The 20,455-nt window shown below is 38.4% G+C and overlaps 1 protein-coding gene across 2 annotated transcripts; it reads left to right on the top strand.

Annotated features, from left to right (window-relative positions):
* The first annotated feature begins 11,736 nt into the window (after positions 1–11,736).
* Positions 11,737–19,291, top strand: tmtc4 (transmembrane O-mannosyltransferase targeting cadherins 4). 2 transcript variants are annotated; one of them, XM_020936250.2, is made up of 18 exons: positions 11,737–12,144; positions 12,246–12,450; positions 12,561–12,676; positions 12,905–13,121; positions 13,891–13,978; positions 14,141–14,241; positions 14,476–14,568; positions 14,715–14,876; positions 14,983–15,185; positions 15,268–15,442; positions 15,832–15,963; positions 16,047–16,126; positions 16,211–16,318; positions 16,406–16,547; positions 16,618–16,732; positions 17,990–18,102; positions 18,187–18,256; positions 19,027–19,291. In XM_020936250.2, the coding sequence occupies exons 2-18, from the start codon at positions 12,289–12,291 to the stop codon at positions 19,173–19,175; spliced, it is 2,226 nt and encodes a 741-aa protein (XP_020791909.1). In that variant the 5' UTR covers positions 11,737–12,144; positions 12,246–12,288; the 3' UTR covers positions 19,176–19,291. The 2 variants fall into 2 exon arrangements, with proteins under 2 accessions (XP_020791909.1, XP_020791908.1); XM_020936249.2 differs by having other exon boundaries at positions 14,138–14,241.
* The last annotated feature ends 1,164 nt before the right edge of the window (positions 19,292–20,455 follow it).

The raw sequence follows: 20,455 nt of genomic DNA, 5'->3' as shown, positions 1-20,455 counted from the left end.
TTCAGCTTCACAGTATGTATATTTTCTATGCAGGATTTTGACAGAGGAAAGGATAGTGTACAAATTCAAATGCTGCTGATGTTTGTGTCTTTCCTGTATCCCGTCTTTCCTAAAACATTGTTTCAAAAGCCTTTATACTTTGTGTTGTCTGAAGGTTTTCCTGTATGTTCTCTCTGTTACTTGCTCTTGCTCTCTGTTTCTTCTAATGCAAGAATATGAATTCCTGAAGCCACTTTATACTTTCATTCTAGTAGAGCACCATTTACTTTCATGACTGTGAATGTAAGCCAAATCTTACTATATAATGTGAGTATTTAAAACAAATGATATTTTGTAAATTATTACATATGCTCATATTTATTAAGTATTAAATTATTTAAAAAATAAAGACATAAGACATTTATAATACACATTTTGTCACTATTTCTTCTTCTGACTTGCAAGTTGTTCCGTTCAAGGCTTGGAGAAATGGATAGGTTTTGGCACAGTAAGCTTTGCTAACAATTCTCCACTACTGAAATAAGTGAAAGGTATTTGAACATTTTTTCTGTTGACACCTCTCCTGGATTTGTTGTTGAGGATTTTGTTTGTCTTTCTTCTGATATGAATTGTACTGCTCCACAGTGCCCTGAGTGTTTTTATTTTACAGCCAGGACCAGTGACGGTGGCCCTGTTAAATTGGATGCAGCCACAGTCCAGGACAGCATGAGTGCGATTGGACTGTACATGATACTATGCATATATGGCAACCCCTACCTCCATACGTCCGCCCTCACAGAGGTGCTCACATTACCCCTCCACCTTACATCACTGCTCCTTGACGATCTACTTCTTTCTAGTTAATTTGTCAGGCGATTTGGCCAGGGTTAGATTTGAGCTAATTGACTAATGCACTCTGCGTTTATACAAGCCCCACTGCAGCCTGGAGTACTTTGCTGTTAACAAGGGCCCTTGTTAGTGACAGAATTAGCCCATTAGAGGAGACAGGGTCTTCATTTGTCCATTCAAAAGCTCCACGGTTGATAGAGTGTGTATGTGTGGGTTTTTGGACCCTGGATAATGAATGTGAGTGTGGAAAGGCGCAGAGTCGGTGGGACGCCTACTTGCTCTATAGAAATCATGACTTACTCACACATTCCAACTCGTAGATGACTGAGTACCCCCCTCGACATATGGTCATGTAGGGAAACAGTGTGACATCAGCTTTCTTGCCAATCAACTGTCTTTAATTTCTCTTTCTTGTCCGCAACCAGTGCCTCTTAAAGCTCCACTTAGCTCATCAAAGGGCTTTTTCCTTTTTTTTTCATTTTCGCCCTGCGTGGTGGAACACTTTTTGTCTTTTAATTGCCTCTGCATCACATCTCTCCTTGCACTTACGGGCCCTGTTGTTTTTTCCTACCCTGGCACTATTGTAATTTGCCCATCGCTCCCTCGTGCATGTCCAGTGCTTATTTAGGGGCCTAATTGAAGCACTTTGGTAATTGAGGAGGAAGTTCTAAAGAGCAGAGGGAGTGGGGAAGAGTGTCTGTTGAGTTGAGATTACCTGTAATTAAAGTACATGATGGCTTTGATGGCTGCAGTCCTCTCCCGCCGAGATCTCGCCTTCAAACCCTGATGGCAACCGTGGCTTCACATGGATAGAAAATAGGCTCTTCTGGTGCCACTTGAGGTTGAAGATGTACATAGATTTTGACAATGTATGTATGTGGGAGAGGGCCATTAAAAGGAACACACTGACATACAGTACATCTCTATTGTAGTTATTTCAAAGGGCAAAGGAGGCATGTGATAACTTTGTTGCATACCTATGGATTTACATTTCAGTACCTGTATCTGAGTTGAAGTATAATTGGAAAATGGGTCATTTTCTGTATTATCATTTTATTGTACCTGATTTATTGTACCTCTGCATTTGACCCATCCTCCAAAACCACTTGGGCACTCTGTCAGAAGCTGTGGGCATATGCAGTGTTTCACCTGGGAACCCATCTTGAGCTACGATTTGTTGGGATCTCCTAGCTGGATGCTTAACCATTATGCAATTTCTCTTTCTTTATTACTTAAGGTAAAGATTTAGACTTTATTGTCCTCATGGGGAAATTTGTTCTCTGCATTTGACTCATCCTCCTAGCTAAACGTTACTGAGAATTTTTTTTTGTCCCTTGTTACTTCCTTTGTTTATCTGGTTTATGCTGATTGACTAGTTTTGTTGTTTTAGTCTCACAACTACTTATTGGTGCAGCAGTTGCTACTACCACTACCCAGTTTTTAGATGATCTGATGTCAAAGAACTGAGACCAGAGAAATATGTATCATATTCAAGTACCAAGTAAATTAGACCTGAGAAATCATCACATGGAAGCTTGTTTTTATTTTTCCTTTGATGATTTTTTTTCTTTTACTATAATAATACTATTTTAAACACTATTATTTTTTCAGAAGGTAAGGTTTTTCCTTATTTTATTTTATTTTTAATTACCAGATGAAGAAATACAATTATTTACAGTGTGCATACATTTACATTGAGGGGGGAATGGTTTTGTGGGTACAGTCTAAAGAGTGTTTATCTGTAAAAGAGAGCGAAAAAGGACACAAAAAAAAAAAAAAAAAAGATGATGATGGTCATACATTTTGGAATAGATCCAAGCTAAACAAACAGCATGCAGCAGAGTTGTGTATGTGTCCTAAAATGGTAGTGTATTCAAAAACAGTGTGCATGTATAGAAATACTTCATAGTAAACACTTCTTTTACTCTTCCCACCTCTGATCTGAAATTACTTTTGGAAATGCACTTGCATTCATTCACCCCAGGTTTGGTCCTGATCCTGTCTCTGTGTTTTGAAACAGATGGCTACTACTACAATAAAAAGTAGCAAATAATTTTATCAGCAGGAGGTAAAAGCAATTAACGACTGGCATAATGTGTTGATTAACATCCATTCTGTGCTCAGTAATAGAGAAACAAGTCATTTTCCACTCACGCAGTCGGCTTACATCCACCACTTACAGCACTCTGACCTCCGTCTGACCACTGCTGCGATTCATTTAGAGACAAATTGTTTTACAAATTTGCCATTAGCGTAATTGTTTTGTTTATTAAGTTTTTAAATGTTTTTTGAGAACTTGACTCACATAATTAGAGATCAGGTACAGTGGCATATAGGACCGAATGTTCCAGTGAAGTATTTTAAGTCTAATTAACATTTTGGAACATTTATGGTGTGCCTTTTTCATCTTTATTTTGATGAATGACCAGACACAGAGATGGTGTGAAGACAGATGGTTAAGAGCACATATAGGCACTATATTATTACTGTACTTTGAACACAAAAAACATTAACTTGTAGTGATGTTGAAAATTAATAATTCTGTAATTATGCAATTCAAATGGTAAAACACAAGACTTGGACAGTTATGAATTTGCTTACCCTATCTCCACCTATAATATGTGACAGAATCTAAAGTTGTATCTCTTTAGCTTTGAGTATTATGAAATAGATCATAGAAAAAAAAAAGACTTTCCTCATTCAAACCCTCCATGGTTAATCCTTCATGATAGCACAGGTCTTTTGTTGCACCTTTTCCCTATTACACCTCATCAGCAACAGTCAGTCACTGCCACCCCACTGCACACTTTGTCTTTTAGCCAGAAAAGTCTCATTTTCACTGAACATGTAATCAGTCCCATTCATGTGCTTTAGCTCCCATTGCTCCCTCGACTTCACCTGGCTTTAGTGTCTTTAATTACTGTGGCTTTGGCTTTGTCTGATCACAAGCCAAGATTGAAATATGACTAGAAAAAACGGACAGGAATAATGCGGACTCAAACCAATTCAATAACCCACCAATCAAAGCAGAAAGGCTTGTAATTGCACTGAAAGGTAACAAGAGGGGCTCTGCGTCCGTCCTAGCGCTGAGTATCATTAATAAAGACCTCCTGCAGGGGGTGCTATGCTCTAACTATTAAACTTCACCGCAGCGCGCACCAATCTTACAGATCACTAGGAATTCAGCGTTTTTAATGTGACTATAGCCCTCGGTGAGACATTACCTTATAATTTCCTGTTTTTAACTCTGCTATTATGTCAAATTGTGCATGAATATGGTGTTTTGAGCGAGCGAACAGAAAATGGATGTGACATTCTAGAGGCAGAGTAGTCATACCGCTGCTCTGAATTAGGCCTCTTGTAGCTGTGCTGTGCTAAAATGGGACAATAGTTTTTACAGTATGTTCTTGGAGGAAGTTATGGGCTAAATAAGGCTTTGTAAAACTCTTAACTTTTTTCTGATATTTCTTCAAGGTACTAAAGTCAGGAAAGAAGCCAGCTGCCTGTGGCTGTGAGGTCTACATTCTACATCACTCTTTGGTAGGTCAAACAACACAATGAAAAAGTGCTTCATCTTTGACATTTTTGGTTAAATGCTGTATACTCGTAAAATAAAAACATAGATTATTGAATACATTTTAAAGATATCATTATAAGATACCATTATTACAATAAGGTGCCCAGAAGAAAAGCTGTGGCATTGTGAAATCAATCACAGAAATACCTATAATTCTCTCTTAGATGTGCAGTTGTGTAGTTTAGTTTATTTTGTATTCATTTGTTTTCCTGAGTTATGCATTCCCAATAAGAGAGAATTCCAATGTCAAATTAATATGGGCTAATGCAGCACACTATTATCTGCCTGATTTGGCACAGCTATGACTTTTAATACATGTTTAGCTCATCTCAAAATAAAATCTTCTTGGTTCACAGCAATTAATTCCATGGGGCCTCAAAACAAAGTAGGAACACCTGGTTGTTCATTACTCCACCAAGTCTCTCCTAAATTTAATTATTATCAACTAAAGCTGTCTTTGTATGCCATCCCATTGTTTTTAATCAACCTTTTTTTCTTGAAATCATATAATCATCAATGAATTTTACTTTTAAAATGCACATTTGTTGTATTTATTATTTTAATCATTTTTTCTTTCAGAATTGCAGTTTGAGATATATCATAGCCAAACACTGTCTTCTGGCCAGCAAATGGTCAAGGCAAAAATATTAGGTATAGGCTTATTAGAAATAATGGTAATTGTAAATATTTGTTTTTCTCCAGCAATGAACACTGGGAATGAATTTTAAGAGAATATTTTATGCACATTTTTCCTAGGCCAATAACCAATCACTTAATAATTGAAACTTTGCCCAAGTGTTAATAAAAACACCTCTGTTGTACCTGGTTATGGACACAGGAACAGCTGGTCACTTCCTGTCATATCTAGCGCATGCTGACACATAATGAGTGTGATCTTAATGACACAGTGATAAAGAACATGGAGGAGGTGCACCTCACAGTTGGGCCATTTCACCACTTTTGTTTAGGGAACCTTTGGACTCTTTGTTCCAAGATTAAAAAATGTATTAGGTCATTAGAAAAGTAATATGTTTTTTGTTGTTGTTTTTTTTCACACAACTTATCTACAATTAAATCCAAAGCTCTAAATGGTCCCATTGTTTAAAAGTGTCATAACTCTGGCCTTCTTGGTAACCATTTTTTGTGTCAAAAGGCTGTTGTAATTATAATAAAAGATAACAATAGAGCAAATAGAATAATCAGCCAATTTTAGCATTAATAAATACAGATAATGTAACTATTACATGTGTGCCATCCCCAAGCTTTGATAAAGGGAGAGGCATTTACACAAAGTCACTACGTAGGCTATAGTTGGAGTATTTTCAGATTTACTGAAGAAACTGAGTGATGCCTTTACATATATTTCTTTTTTTTTTTTCAAAATATTATTTGTAGTAGTTAAGGCTGTTGTACAATATGCTATAGTCTATGAGAGCATACTAGCGGAACCCCTATGACCCCGGTTAATTGCTGAGACTTGTGGCCCTTATGCTATAGATGAGGCTAAAGGAGAAGCCATTAGTGCAGCGTGACCTCTTTTTGACTTTAGCCCGAGAATCCTGACATCTGTGACATCTATCACTCGGCATGAGTTAACGTCGCAAACTGTGTGTGCTTCATTTTCAGCTCCGGCTTCTTCTCTTCATTTGTTCATTCCTTTATGTGTGACCTCAAAGTCCTTGTGCAGCAAACGTACATTCTTGTGTAGAATTTACATGGCTTACTTTTAAATGGGACAGTGAATTTGAGGAGGAGGATTGATTTTCTTCATGCTGTGTGCTAGATGGGAAAACATGGCTTAGTTTAAAAGTGGATACAGAAAAGCTTTTTTTTCATATTGGAAGTCTGTATTTTATCTTTAGAGACACAGAGAACGTAGCCACAAGACATCACTACCAGAGTACTCAGGATAGATTGAGAATGTCCATCTAAAAGTCTATGCCAAATTGACTTGCAAATCACAGCACAGGACAGTCTGCTGTAGGCAAAAAAGAAAAATGAAAACTCTATTGTACTATCTATAAAAAAGCAGCAAAAAACTCTTCATAAAATCGAATGCAGTAAATTTTAACATAAATAAAAGGAAGAAAAGCCTTCCCTTTTTCATAACAAAACGCTATATCAGTATCTGATCCTAAGTGACAAGAGACAAGTGGGGCACAGGAGCCCTCTCCACTGTACCCTAAACACTAATGAGTCATAAAGCGCTCGCTGCCACCTCAACTTGACAAATGGCAAATGTCAGCGGCATATTCTCCTGGTAGGCATAATTTTATTAAGTGCAAATATCACTGTGCTCCTTAGGAGACACTCAAAGGTTAGATCAACAGCTGTAACACTTTTGTGTGTATTAGCTGGGATTTTGGAGCGAGTCAAGCTCCCCTGAGTTGATGGACACGAACCAGTCAAGCATGAGGAAAGGGAAGCTCTAACGAAACGCAATAAAGAAGAAAATAATCATGTTTATTTAAATGCCTAGAACAATAACCTAATGGGAAACAGTAAGGTAAAGGGGGAGCAGAAGGAAATGAAACTGGTGACTGGTGGCATATAGTGAGTTTTTTTTCTTCCACTTATTGGCTGTGGTAATTTGTTGACTCACTCATCCATGCAGGGTCTTTATGTTTAATGCAGGCCTCCAGAGGGAAAAGAAGGGGAAGGAGAAGGGGCCGCCAATAGAAAGACAGGCAATAGGGGGTTAGATGGTGCCCAGAGAGATTAGCCACTGCCGCTCAGTGTGAGAGACGCACACATGTGAATATCAACCCTCAATGCGGGCCTCAAATGTTAATGGGGGAGTTCATATTAGACTGGAGCCTGCTCCATACACCTGCCCTGTAATAAAGGGGTTAGAAATGATTAGTCCCATTCAGTTGTGACCTCAGAGCAGAAAAATAAAGCTATACCAGCATCTCAAAATCTCAGAAAACTGACATAAATCTGTCAAACCAAAGTATGAATTTTGACAAGTTCTTTCTGACACATCCCCCTGTCCCAGCTGGTACAAGGAGGACCGCCTGACACTGGCCTCTCCAAAGGGTCAGATCCATGTGGACAAACATGGGTGGCCCTCTGCTGGCATTGGCTGTCTGCAAGAGCCATTCACACAAAGTGTTAGTGTAGGGCTGAGGGGACTGTCTGTTCTGCTTAGAGACACTGGGATGATATCTTTTACTTATTGACAAGATCATACTGTAATATGTGTTTTTTTTTGGTCGGGTGGATGTTTACAGAAAGTCCTACTGTGAGAAATGAAATACAAATCTAAAAATGCACCAAGTGTCAAAACTATAAGATTTGATCAAGATCATGTTCAACAAGACACACAAATGTGTTGTCTACAATATAACTCAATAACTGTACAAAACAATTAGGCCTGTAAGGTACTAGTGTGCCATTTTTCTGACATTACATAATTCTAGGTAAAACAAACTATTTTTTGCCCCACTATTGACCATTCTGCACTGATAGTAAGTAACATATTTCCTTAATACAATTTTATGCCTCATCAAGATGGTGCCAACAAAGAAATAGTGCCTGGCCTCATGTTGTTCTGAGATCATCTGTGTTTTCAAAACCCAACCCTTGACCAATTACTGACTTTTCCTAAAACCTCTCCAAACTATGATTTTTAAAGCATAGTTTAACCATAAAATTTCACAAAATGCATTTAGCAAAAACTTAACTTGGAATGTACAAGGAGGTCAAGGATGAATAATACAATATTAATCTCATGGAGGGACCAATCGACTGTACCTTACACCCCACTGCCTAAAAAAATCATTTGGTCTCTCAAGTACAATGTGCGCAGTGTGCGAAACATCTGCGTCCCTCTATGAACCTTCCCCCAGTGAATTGTGCCTGTACAGCCTAGAGTCAATACACACATTACAGGCTGAGATGCTCCTCCATTACGCAGCTGGTGTGTGCTAGATCTCCTTAGGGTCTATTTGTTTCTGTTACACTGTATGTACTATATGTGAGTGTGTGTGAATTAGTGTCCCCAGCCACTTCCCAGTATCTCCGCTTCTCCACCAGTGCTGTCAGACCATAATGTGACAAGCTGCCAATCAACTGGAGGCCTGGGGTTCCATGGCGACGCAACGCTTTTTGGGTTTTTGTAAGGAGCACCAGGGAGGACGGCAACAGCAGGGAAGGCCATGCAACCAAAACAAAAATGTTCTAACTGCTGCCAATCCTGTCTTCTTTTCTAACATTCACCCTCTGGCTACCGTGTTTATCTAGCCGTCCTCCTGATGTGGATGGTGACCTCGGGCTTGGGTCACTCACATGTGGAGGACTGTGATGTCCGCCCGGGCCATACTGCCAGCGGCTCGTGGGGGGCTGCCAGTTGTCCACTCTGAAGCGTGATGTGTTGTGATGGCCAGACCCCTTCACTCTGGGAGCTGTGGCCAGAAACACCTGTGGAAGGTACAGGGCAGGGTTGATGCAATTGGACAGGTTTTCAAAGTAACCTACAGGGTTAAAGGGAGGGCAGGTCTTGGAGAGCTAATAAAAGGGATACTTGTTTTTGTTTCTTTTTATTACTGCAACCACTATCTGCATCTCTTTCTGTTTGTACATCTATTACTGCAAGTACTACAGCTTGTTCTGCAACTTTTGATCTAATTCTATGGTAATTCTAACTATATAGTGGCTCTGTGGTGAAAACTCTAACCTCACAATGGTTCAGGGTTCATTTATGGAGTAGTCTGTGTAGAGTCTGAATGTTCTTCAACTTCTGCTTTGCTAGCATGATGCCTACTGATTATGATACCATTGCTGCCTCTAATACTGCTACACCAATCCTCTTATGTTGTGCTATACTGTGGGCTGCACAATATTTTGAAAATAATGCAATATTGGCAATAATCCATGCAATTATCTTCATTTTTTTTTTAGTATTTACATTTTAAAAAGGCAGATTTTATTCATAATTGTCCTCATTTAAGTCCTAGTTTACCCCTGTTTGCTCTTGGTATAAGTTTTTGTTTTGATGTTTGACTAGTACTTTTTACTTTTATTTTTGCAAAACCTATTCTGTCAAAAAGTCTACACAAATATTGCAATAGTCATTATTCCAGTACAAAAGCTATTATTGAATATGGCATCTTTATCTCAGAGCTGTACCAATTACTACTTCCACTTCAACTTCCACTATACTATCACAATAGTAACCTTGTGTCATAGCGAAGAGGCTTATGGCATTGCTCTTATCATACAGGTGCTTTAAGAAATGTCATGACTGAACAACAATCCTCATGAAGTCAGCACAAGGTAGTGACTGCAACTACAGCACAATGGATGCAGAGATATATGATAACAGGCCCTGATCTCCTGGGTGGCTTTACTTGATGTGAAGGTCTTTATCAGAGAGGATCATCATTCACACCTGGTTGTCCTTTGGTCTCACGCGGAGAGCAGAGAATCTTTTACCACAGTCTCAATGGGGCAGTTAAGTACATTAACTTTGCAGAATAAAGTATCAAAAGTACTGATGTACCTCGAAAAAGAGTATTTGATAGTATAATCTTCAATAATGGTGTGAAGAGGCAGAGTCCGTGTTACAAGTTCTATCTCTCTGTTATGGGTTACATTCCTGGAACAGTCTTGAGTTCCTACACCATCCAGCTTCCAAAAACATTCATGTGTTAGGTGAATATTATATTGTGAAGTTTCATTGTTCTTGAGTATAGGCTTCACCCCCCTTATCAATATAGGACAAACAAAAGGATTTTCCTAACAATAATCAACAGCTCAACTTTTTAGAGACAATGTGACTTTAGTTTTGTTTGTTTAGCAGTTTTCTGGAAGCAAGGACAATAACATAAAACCAAACAATATCTTTATCTTTTGAGAAAAAAAAATCTGACACAACAGCAGCCTAATGAAGCTGAAACCTCTCCAACAGTAAATAATATATGTCTTACTGTATCTGCACGTAATCTCTCAAAACAAATGGACTTTGTTTCACTGCAAGTTGCTTACTTAGCACTTATGCATCATTATTATAATGTGTCACCTCCTCGCTTTTCCGTTGAGAAGGATATTAGCGGCCATCTTACCTCTTTAAGTGATAGTTTCTTTGCTCTTGCCTGCTGAGTTTGGCCTCATTAATGCACGCTTCTTTCCGTCACCGTCCTCAGTGAAGGTACTTCCTTGTGTGGGCTTCACAGTAGTGACAAGGATGAAATTATGGTTACTTTTCACATCTAATTAAGGATATGTGCTGTTGTTTTTCTCAGACTCTGCTGTAGTCATGCCATTCTTTTACACCTAGCCTTGACTGATAGTCTCAAACAACTCTGTATACTGTCTGATTCAAATCTGATTATTGCTCATATTTGAAGTTTAATATTATTTTTCTCCATATTTAATGAAATAATGCTGCTAAAATGTTTGCGTTTTGAATGAGTAATTATGACAGCTGTTCCTTCCTGCTAGAATATAAATCGTGTTAGGTCTTTCTTATTTAGTTGCATTATATTACATGTCTAAAGTTTTGTATCATAAATAGAGAAGTGAATAAAAGACTGTTAATCACCATAGGCTATATTACTCTTCATCTGGTCAGAAAATGACTCAAGAGATTGTTCTCTGTATTTTTAAAAGCAAGCTCCTATTTCCTTCCAAGCTACTATTAGTTGTCATCAGTAAACATTTGAAGAATATCAGTGCCTATCACCGACTGTGATCAGAAAATGCATTGCTTGTTATTGTGCACTATGGATGAAAAACTACACTCCTCAGTTCTGGAGTGGAAACTTGTACTTCACTTTTTCCACATCATTTTGATTTGAATCGTGGTAAAGTTATGAAACAATGCCTGTCAACTTCTGTGCCCCTCAGATATTTCATTAGAGACGCTGCCTGATGTGATAAAGTACATTCCGGGGGTGACCTGAAATGTCAAATATATGATTAAAGGAAATTAAAAGCTATTGCTAAAATGTTGCCCCCAGACTTATAGGTTGTGATTTGACCTTGATCCTAACCCCAATCCTCATGCCCCCAGGCACCTTGTCCATTAAGGAGATGTATTAGCTTTTTGATGCAGCGACAAGTGAAATGAAGCACATAATCCTATATCCTCCATATGCATCTGCAGTCTGTTATCTTTCTTTTCACATTTGTTTTTCTTTCTTCATAACTGAATATTTTGTATTATGTTTTTAAAATTGGTTATTAAATGCGACTTATTGGGATTTTTTGGCTCCTTTTAGGGGTTTTACCTATATTATTTTACTTTTTGTGGGCGAAAACGCTATTTTTAAACAGCGATTGCTCATTGGTTAAAAGCAAACACGTGACCATAGCATTGACCAGGAAATGGTTTTGACGGAGCGTGTGTTTACGGCTTGTTGGGTGGTTGTCCTTCTTCTCCAACCACTGCGTGCTTCTTTAATACAATAAAAACCTGCGGCAAATTGAATTGAAATATTGACTCCCCCAATGGACGGAGCTGAAATTCCGTCTCGTATTTTCAATAGCATGTAGTTGAATGATGACTACCAACACATGCTAAACGTACAGCTCCAGAGCCTGGGTCTTGTCCAGAAAAGGATTCTGACTTCAGAGAATTTAGCGACAGTCAAATGGTATTTTTGCACAAATGAGTCAACTGCAATTCAGTGTCAGAGGAAACTGAAGTGGTTTCAAGGGGGGTTGATTTGCGCGTTAGCCTGTGGACAAAGAAGCTACCATAATAGTTATAATGCAGCTTCACTATCCCTGATAAGGTAGGATTTCATATTGATCTGTAACACAAGTATGATAATACTCGTATTTTATTAGAAGCTTCTGTATTCTTCACACATTATGCTCTTTGTTTTCTTACCAGGGGATGATTTAATGATGATACTGTGCACTAAGCCTTGTGAAACATGACATTGTCGGAGGTCTTCTGGGATCACCACATACCGCTGCCAAACCTTCCACCTCTCCTAGCAAAGGTCTGTGTGGGCGTGGTGGCACTCCTTTGCTTTATCAACAGTTATGATGGGGAGTTTGTATTTGATGATTCTGAAGCAATCGTCAACAACAAGGTATTTTTGTTATTTACAACACACAAATTATTGAAAATAGAAAAGAATTGCATTTGGCTTGTACACTAATGTGCATACAAGATTTTGTTCAAGCTTCTACTGTCTTTCAGGATTTGAGACCAACAACACCTCTCAGCAACCTATGGAAGAATGATTTTTGGGGAAGCAACCTCAGTAGCAACTCAAGTCACAAATCCTATAGACCTCTCACTGTCCTAACATTTAGGTAAATTTGTATGTTCATAGACTGTAAGACGTGTCTTACAATTTTCTCTTTTTATTTTTTTTGTTTGATCCAAAAGAAGGTCACATAATAACCTTAAATGAGGGAAGCTATCGTCTCACAGTAGTCTACAAAGGCTCCTTTTCACCTGACATGTGAACATACCTGCATTTGCACATATGCTTACATCAATCAGACTTAATCAGGATCATTGCTCTCTTTCTGCTATAGGTTGAACTACCTCTTGGTGGGAGGTCTGCACCCTGTCGGCTTCCATGTGTTGAATATCCTTCTTCATGCGGTCATATCCACCCTCATGATTGACATATTTGCTATCCTGACGGGTGGACTATCCTATGATGAAAGAGGAAGGATACAGAACCTTGCTCCCAAGACCTCTCTGCTGGCTGCACTCTTTTTTGCTGCTCATCCAGTTCACACAGAAAGTGTACGCAACAGAAGTTATTACTCAGTACTATGACAAAATGTTTCTGTTAGCATCTTTTCATTATCTGTTTACATGTTGCAGGGAATTCTACCTTTAACAATATTACCTTCTTCAGCTCACAACTATTTTCAAATTGTTTAGGGGGACAAATGTTATAAAATGACAACTAATGATACCTTGTGAGATCATACATTGCACAACTTAAACACTGTGCTGCTGGTAACTTTTAGTTAAGAAAAACATGGTTTTCTGCAAAAACAATACCAGTACACCATGGCATCTTGGCATATGAGTCCAGAGCTGTTCATACTAAACATACAGTGGATCCATGCCAAGAACAAAGCCTTATCACAGCTGGGAGCGCAGAGAGAAGGTGCACGTGGTACACCGGCCTGACTATTAGATGTGTCGGATGCTTATTGACCTGCCAGCATATGTGTGTTTGCTGTAAAGCTTGGCTGGAAGGCAGCTATCCCCCCTCTTCATTCTCTTTAATCATGCAGGGCAAGGACTGGGCGGAACCTGGGGGGTGGAAGGCAGGCACACAGTTGGCTTAGGCCTGCTGTACGTATCAAAGTAGTCAACCCCAGGATGCCAACCATACTGTACCCACACACTGTATATTGCACACACAACAGTCCACCCTTGTAATGAGGCAATCTTTTCTTTATTAATATGTGATAACTCCACACCCTATGCACAAGAAGAAATATGGTGTAATTAATGCATCAAGGGTCCTGATAAATCTTGTATCTGCATCTCAATGTAGGTTGCTGGTATAGTGGGCAGAGCAGACCTGTTATGTGCCCTATTCTTCCAGCTGTCCTTTCTATCCTACTGTAGAGCTTTTAACAAAGGTATGTTTTTAAGTGTCCCTCTTGATCAGTATATGTATGTTGTCATATGAAATGCATTTGAAAGTGAATTTGAAAGTTGTCTTTGCGGCCTACACTCAGTAGGTTCACGAAACATACATTTGACGCTTTTCAAACTGATGGGTTTCGTCTTTGTGTTAGCAGGGAGTGACAGAGATGACAGGTTTTCTGTCCAGTGGGTTGTGGCCAGCCTCTTGCTGTGTGCTGCTGCAATGCTTTGTAAAGAACAAGGCATCACCGTTTTGGTATGAACATTAATGAGATCTCTTTTTTTTAATATATTTTTATTACACAAGCAATAATAGATGAAAGACCTATGTCATACTTTTCTTAATATATATGCATACTATATCTGATTTATTTAATAGACCTTGAACATATTGTCAGCTTTTTTAAACTTAAATTTAACACAAAATTGTAAACTGGCACCATACAAAGCTGTTTTCCTTTGTTTCTCCTGAACTGTGTTTTTGCTCTAGGGTGTGAATGCAGCCTTTGATGTCCTGTTGATCTGTAATGTTAATGTGTATGAACTCAGCCAGAGGCTACTTCTTAGGAAGAAGACTTTCAATGTGAGTTGCAGTTAATAGTTTCTTGATGTCATGTTTGTTTGTTTTTTCCATATTGCATAATGATTATTTTATTAAGACATTTGGTATAAAGTTCTTTTTGGTTTAATGCATAAACTAGCTCCAGTAACTTGTTTTTTCTCTGACAGATAAGTGACTTTTTTCATATGGGACTCCCGCGACGGTTGGCTCTTATGGTGCTTGGAGGATTATTGATGCTGTATGCCCGCTGGAAGATCATGGGAACTGGCCCTCCAGCTTTTACTGAAGTGGACAACCCAGCCTCATTTGCTGAAAATATTTTTTTTAGGGTAAAGTTTTGCCTTTATTCCACTAGTCACAAGATTTACATATCTATTAATAACTTGTTTGCTACAGTGTCTTTAATAATAGACCCTTTATTCTGTGTTTAAACAGGTAGTGAACTATAATTACTACTACTGTCTTAATGCCTGGCTGCTGGTATGTCCTTGGTGGCTTTGTTTTGATTGGTCCATGGGATGTGTGCCTCTTATTAAATCTGCTGCTGATTGGAGGATGAGTTGGCTGGTGCTCCTTTGGTGCTTTCTGGTTGGCTTAATAAACCAAGCCTTATGTTCCCAGGACATACAGAAAAGAAGGTACTGCTACAGCAGCTGTACATTACATGTATTCATTAGTATGTTCGCCCTTTGGTCACAAAATGCTTTTTCTCCATGGCAGGACCGTGACTTTGGCCTTGGTATTACTGGTGGTCCCCTTCCTGCCAGCCTCCAACATATTCTTCAGAGTGGGCTTTGTAGTTGCAGAAAGAGTGCTGTACCTGTCTTCAGCTGGATACTGTTTACTCGTGGCCTACTCTGTGGGACAGTGTTGTAGCCGCTGGACCAAATACAGGGTACGTCTTTCTGACCAAAAAGGACCTGAACATTGCATATACATTATAGTACCTATTAAGAATTGCCCTGTTCAAAAAAGACACCCCATGACCTTATGCTGTCGCCAGGTCTTGTTGTCCTAATTTAAAATCTTTTATTCCTCCACCTCTTTCTACGACTTTGATGATTGAGAAGCTTTGTGATTCACATGAGCACAGACTAAGAAATGACTAATGATTCACCTTTAAAGGGATAGTAACAGCAGGTGGTGCCCACATGTTAGCCAGATACAGTTGCTGTCTATTAACACTCAGTCACACAACCTTATTTTAACCTGTGAATGTATAATGTCCTGCTTTACATGCTCACTGCCAAATGCTAAGTGTATGTTTGTGTTTATCATCTGTAGAAGCTGTTGTGTGTTTCCATGGTGGCACTGTTGTGTGTGTATGTGGTACGCTGCGCTCTCCGCAGTCACCAGTGGCGCTCAGAGAAAACCCTTTTCACCAGTGCCCTGTCTGTCTGCCCCCTCAATGCCAAGGTATACATTTCTTTCTGTGTATCCATGTAACATGCTTTACTAAAATCATTACTGGAGCTTCATGGTCTGTCTCTATTTTTTAGGTCCATTACAATGTAGGTAAAAACTTAGCTGACAGAGGAAACACTACTGCTGCTATTGTGTATTACAGGGAGGCAGTGAGGTGCGTCTTCGCTAACATAGAGCTTAAGATCAATTGGACAAAGATGTTAGAAAGAAATGACATTGTATTGTTTGTATGCTTTAGATTGCACCCAACTTACGTCCATGCCATGAATAACTTGGGGAACATACTAAAAGAAAGGAATGCACTTGTGGAAGCTGAAGATCTGCTATCTAAAGCAGTTTCTATCCAGTAAAACATGTTAATACTAACATCATTACTGCTACTAAAAGATTATCTGTTTTCATGTGAACCAAGTACATTTTTTATTTGTGCCAGGCCTGATTTTGCTGCAGCTTGGATGAATCTGGGTATTGTTCAGAATAGTTTGCAGAAGTTTGAGGAGGCAGAGCGGAGCTACTGGAACGCAATCCGCTTCCGTAAAAAGTACCCAGACTGCTATTACAATCTGGGACGCTTGGTGAGTTGATTGGTTGATTTCTAAAGTTTCAAAACAGCTACATTTTGGTGATTTAATCTTCCTCTATTAGTATGCTGACCAAAATAGACACGTGGATGCACTGAACGCATGGAGGAACGCAACCATGCTAAAGCCTGACCACAGCTTGGCTTGGAACAACATGGTCATTCTCTTGGACAATACTGGTAACAAACACACACTCACACACACTGACAAAACCCCTTCTTTTTAATAGGGCCTAGCCAATTCATCAGACATACTACAGCTGTACATGTAATACCTCATTTGAATGCTTGAAAACTTCACAATTCTGTTATTGAATTCGCTTAGCAGATATACTGTATTTCTATCCATCCTTTTCTAGGATCATATATTTCTAGTTTTACAATAATTCTTACAATTTTCTGTTTCAGAGATCAACAAGCTCTACTGTAAATTAAAACACCATACTGGCATTAACCCAAAAATGCCAAGTTTGTTGGGCCCTACTATTTTACAATTACAGAATTTTTAATAGAAAAAAAATGTGTAATAGCATGTGTAAAAAATGCTGCAGCATTTGACAGTCCCTTTCAGCATTTGTATGGTGCTGTTATTTTGAAAAGACCAAAATATAAATGGTCAACAAGATTAGACCGGAAGAGCAAGAATCAGCAATGCTTGAAATTTATGTATTAAAGCTTTGTGCTGGGAGTTTTGAAGGCACTCCTCCCTGCCGTGTGGAGAATGCTCTGATTTCCAAACGCTCGAGCCGTTTTGTCAGAAGCGGTTCCCGTGGGGGCGGAGTCTCCCAGGAGGCTACTGGAACTGTCCAATCAGAGCACAGTATGTTTTTGATCAAACATTTGGGGCAGCACAGCCAGAACAGCGCCCCCTCAGAGTCCCCCCACCAAAATCTGACAGAAATAATTCTACCCCTTTTCCCGGTGCGACTCTAAATACAAAAAAAAAAAAAAAAAATACACAGAGAAAAGAGGAACAATGGGTGTAATTTTCATATAACAAGGATTTGGGGATTTTCCTGTCTCTTTGGTTTTTCGTTTTGATCATTATAACAAACAAACCCAAAATCAGAGTTGATTGTGCTGCACATGAGTTGCTGTGTCTAAAAGGGCATGACTCGGGACACTATTGCCATTGTCTTTCTGTCTGACTGGCCCACTGTCTGCATCTCTCCCTCTCTCTGCCCATTTTTGGCCAGACATCAGACAGCACCATGACAGAGATCAATAACCCAGTGGGCCTTGTGTTCAGCCTTAATTAGGAGACTAAACCACTACTCCATGCGTGTTAGCAGAAAAAGTCAGATTCTGCTACTGCTGACAAATAAAGCAGATGTTATAGTCTCTGTGTCCCAGCTGTTGACATTGTTTAGCTGTTACAATAAACACATGCCATGGTTAGCATTGTGTATTCATTTTCCACTTGCTTTCTTATTACAGGTAACTTGGGTCAGGCCGAGGCAATTGGAAGAGAGGCTTTGAGAATTGTCCCGAATGACCACACAATCATGTTCTCACTGGCCAACGTTCTTGGAAAATTACAAAAATACAAGGTAAATAAAAAATGAGCAGTTTTTCTCTTGTTATTTATTAGATTTCAGTGTTAGGGTTCATATTCTTTGGTTTGTTTTTTGCAGGAGTCAGAAGGCTTCTTTCTCAGCGCTCTTAAGATCAATCCCAATGCTGCCAGTTGCCATGGCAATTTAGGTAAGACTACTGCAAAATTTGTGTAGGCACTCACTCCCTTTTTTGTACGCAACAAGCATGTACCTGTTTGACACACATCAATGAGCTGAAATGTGGTGGAAAATTAAAATGATTTCAAAGGTGTTTTAAAAAGATAAATACATAAACATACATACACTGTGCCTGCAACAATAACTAGAAGTAAGATATATTGCTGAAGAAAATATAGATGATAAATGATAATACTGAAACTAATTTATGCCTCTCACACAATAACCCAAGAGCAGGATTATCCCCCCAAAAACAATATACAATATGGTTAAAAAACATAAACTTAAATAAATAAATAGCAAAATAAAACACTTCAGTATTTAGTTTTTATCTACAGTGTGTCACAGATGTTAACTATTCAACTCTTTACTCCTCAGATCTTACCATAGTATAGAAAAATAACAAATCTTCCCCACATATACAAAGAAAAAGTCCCCAGGATAAATATTGACTCACACAAAATTATCTGTATTGAACAGATGTAACAATCGATACAGTAATTATTGAGTCAGGCCTATACATACACATACACAGGCCTATAAATACACATACACAGGCCTTTAAATACACATACACGGGCCTATACATACACATACATTCACAAATTCAGTCCAATTAAATAATAATAGCATTGTTGATGCAGTTTTAATATAATTAGGAACAATAACTACAGAAATAGACTATTGAATATTCTGTCTGATATATGTTGATTATAGAGTGTGTGTCTTATTGTATTGTAGCTGTGCTGTATCACCGCTGGGGAAAGCTGGAGCTGGCAAAGAAACACTATGAACTGTCTCTGAAGTTAGACCCCGAGGCTCCCGGGACCAGAGACAACTACAACATGCTGCGCCGCAAACTGGACCAGCTCAAAAGGCAAACGCCGTAGAGCACTCTGCTAGTCACACTGGTACCTACAAACACATGATTCTATGGATTATTTATAGGAGGTTTCCACTAAGTTATGTTTTGCACCATTTTAAAATAAAAAAGTCATGATTTCCACTATCGGCTACATGATTCATTTATACTTACCATACTACAGCATTTCTAATTCAAATCAGGTAATTGTAGTATTACTTATAATGTTACTTATGGGTGCTCATCAAAATCATATATTTATAGAATATTTGGTGACTTAAAAATTAAACAAATATACATAAACAAGAAAAGATATTTGCCAGGTAGCATCAAAAGGCCCTTTGAAGGTTTGAAATTTCACCTGGAAAATGCGAGACAATATTTCTGTTAATAGTGTGTTTATTTGAGTTTTGGTTTGGTGCAGGTGTGCAGGTTACATAGTTGTCCTCTATGTACTGTTTAGCTTCTTCATTCAAAGACCATGTGGCTCTGATCCAAGTTGAACCCGATCTTCTTTTCATCCTTGACCCCTTGTTGTGTCAGCTGGACAGAGCACCATGCATCTGTGGCTCCAATAATCGGAGCTAAAATGTATCTTTGGCCCTTTTTTTACTAATGCCAAATGTTCTTTGGTCTACACATACTGAATATAACACTTACTTAAACCTCCCATAAGGGATGTATTCAGGTAGGCCTGTCAAGATAAGTACTATATCGGCTTATCGTTCAATATGTGACAAATGGAACAATATTTGGGGGTCAGTTTTTTATTGGGTGTACATTTTCTTTGGGCTACTGTGATTTTTTTTATTATTTTTTTTTGGTAATACGATAAGATTTGAGTTGTAGAAGATTGAATTAATAACTTCCATGGCCCATTACAAATGCAAACTACTTCTGCAATTTATTTATTGCAACTCATTTTTTTGTTTGTTTTGTTTTTAACAATATCGTACATTCAGATCCTGTGGTATAAATATATATTGAGTTATGTCAGTGGCATAAGTTAGTGGTATAAATTATTTTCAGTATTATTGTTTATTGTCCATAATTTCTTAAGCAATATATCAAGTTTCAAAATGTATTATCATGACAGGGCTATATTCAGGTAAACTGCTCTCAAGATTTCAATACAAAAGCATTATTTTCTATATTTTAGAATGATGTGATGTATGATACTGGAGTCACAGGTCAAATAAAACACATTACACTATATACAAATGGTTTATTAAGAATTAGTCAGGCTTAATGAACAACAAAGAACAAAAAATGTTTAAATATTGTAAACCAAAGGGGAAAGTCAAATTT

The sequence above is a fragment of the Boleophthalmus pectinirostris genome, unplaced genomic scaffold, assembly GCF_026225935.1.
Source record: "Boleophthalmus pectinirostris isolate CB_2022bp ecotype Guang Dong unplaced genomic scaffold, ASM2622593v1 HiC_scaffold_1, whole genome shotgun sequence".
NCBI lineage: Eukaryota > Metazoa > Chordata > Actinopteri > Gobiiformes > Gobiidae > Boleophthalmus > Boleophthalmus pectinirostris.
Note: the sequence above shows the minus strand (reverse complement) of the source record. Positions and strands in the feature narration are given on the sequence as shown.

Excerpts from the sequence above, each read along its gene's own strand:
- tmtc4 (XM_020936249.2), top strand. The coding sequence starts at position 12,289 with ATGACATTGTCGGAGGTCTTCTGGGATCACCACATACCGCTGCCAAAC. Across the intron at positions 14,877-14,982 it reads CTGAAAATATTTTTTTTAGG|GTAGTGAACTATAATTACTA; the intron begins GTAAAGTTTTGC and ends GTGTTTAAACAG. Across the intron at positions 16,319-16,405 it reads TCTAAAGCAGTTTCTATCCA|GCCTGATTTTGCTGCAGCTT; the intron begins GTAAAACATGTT and ends TATTTGTGCCAG.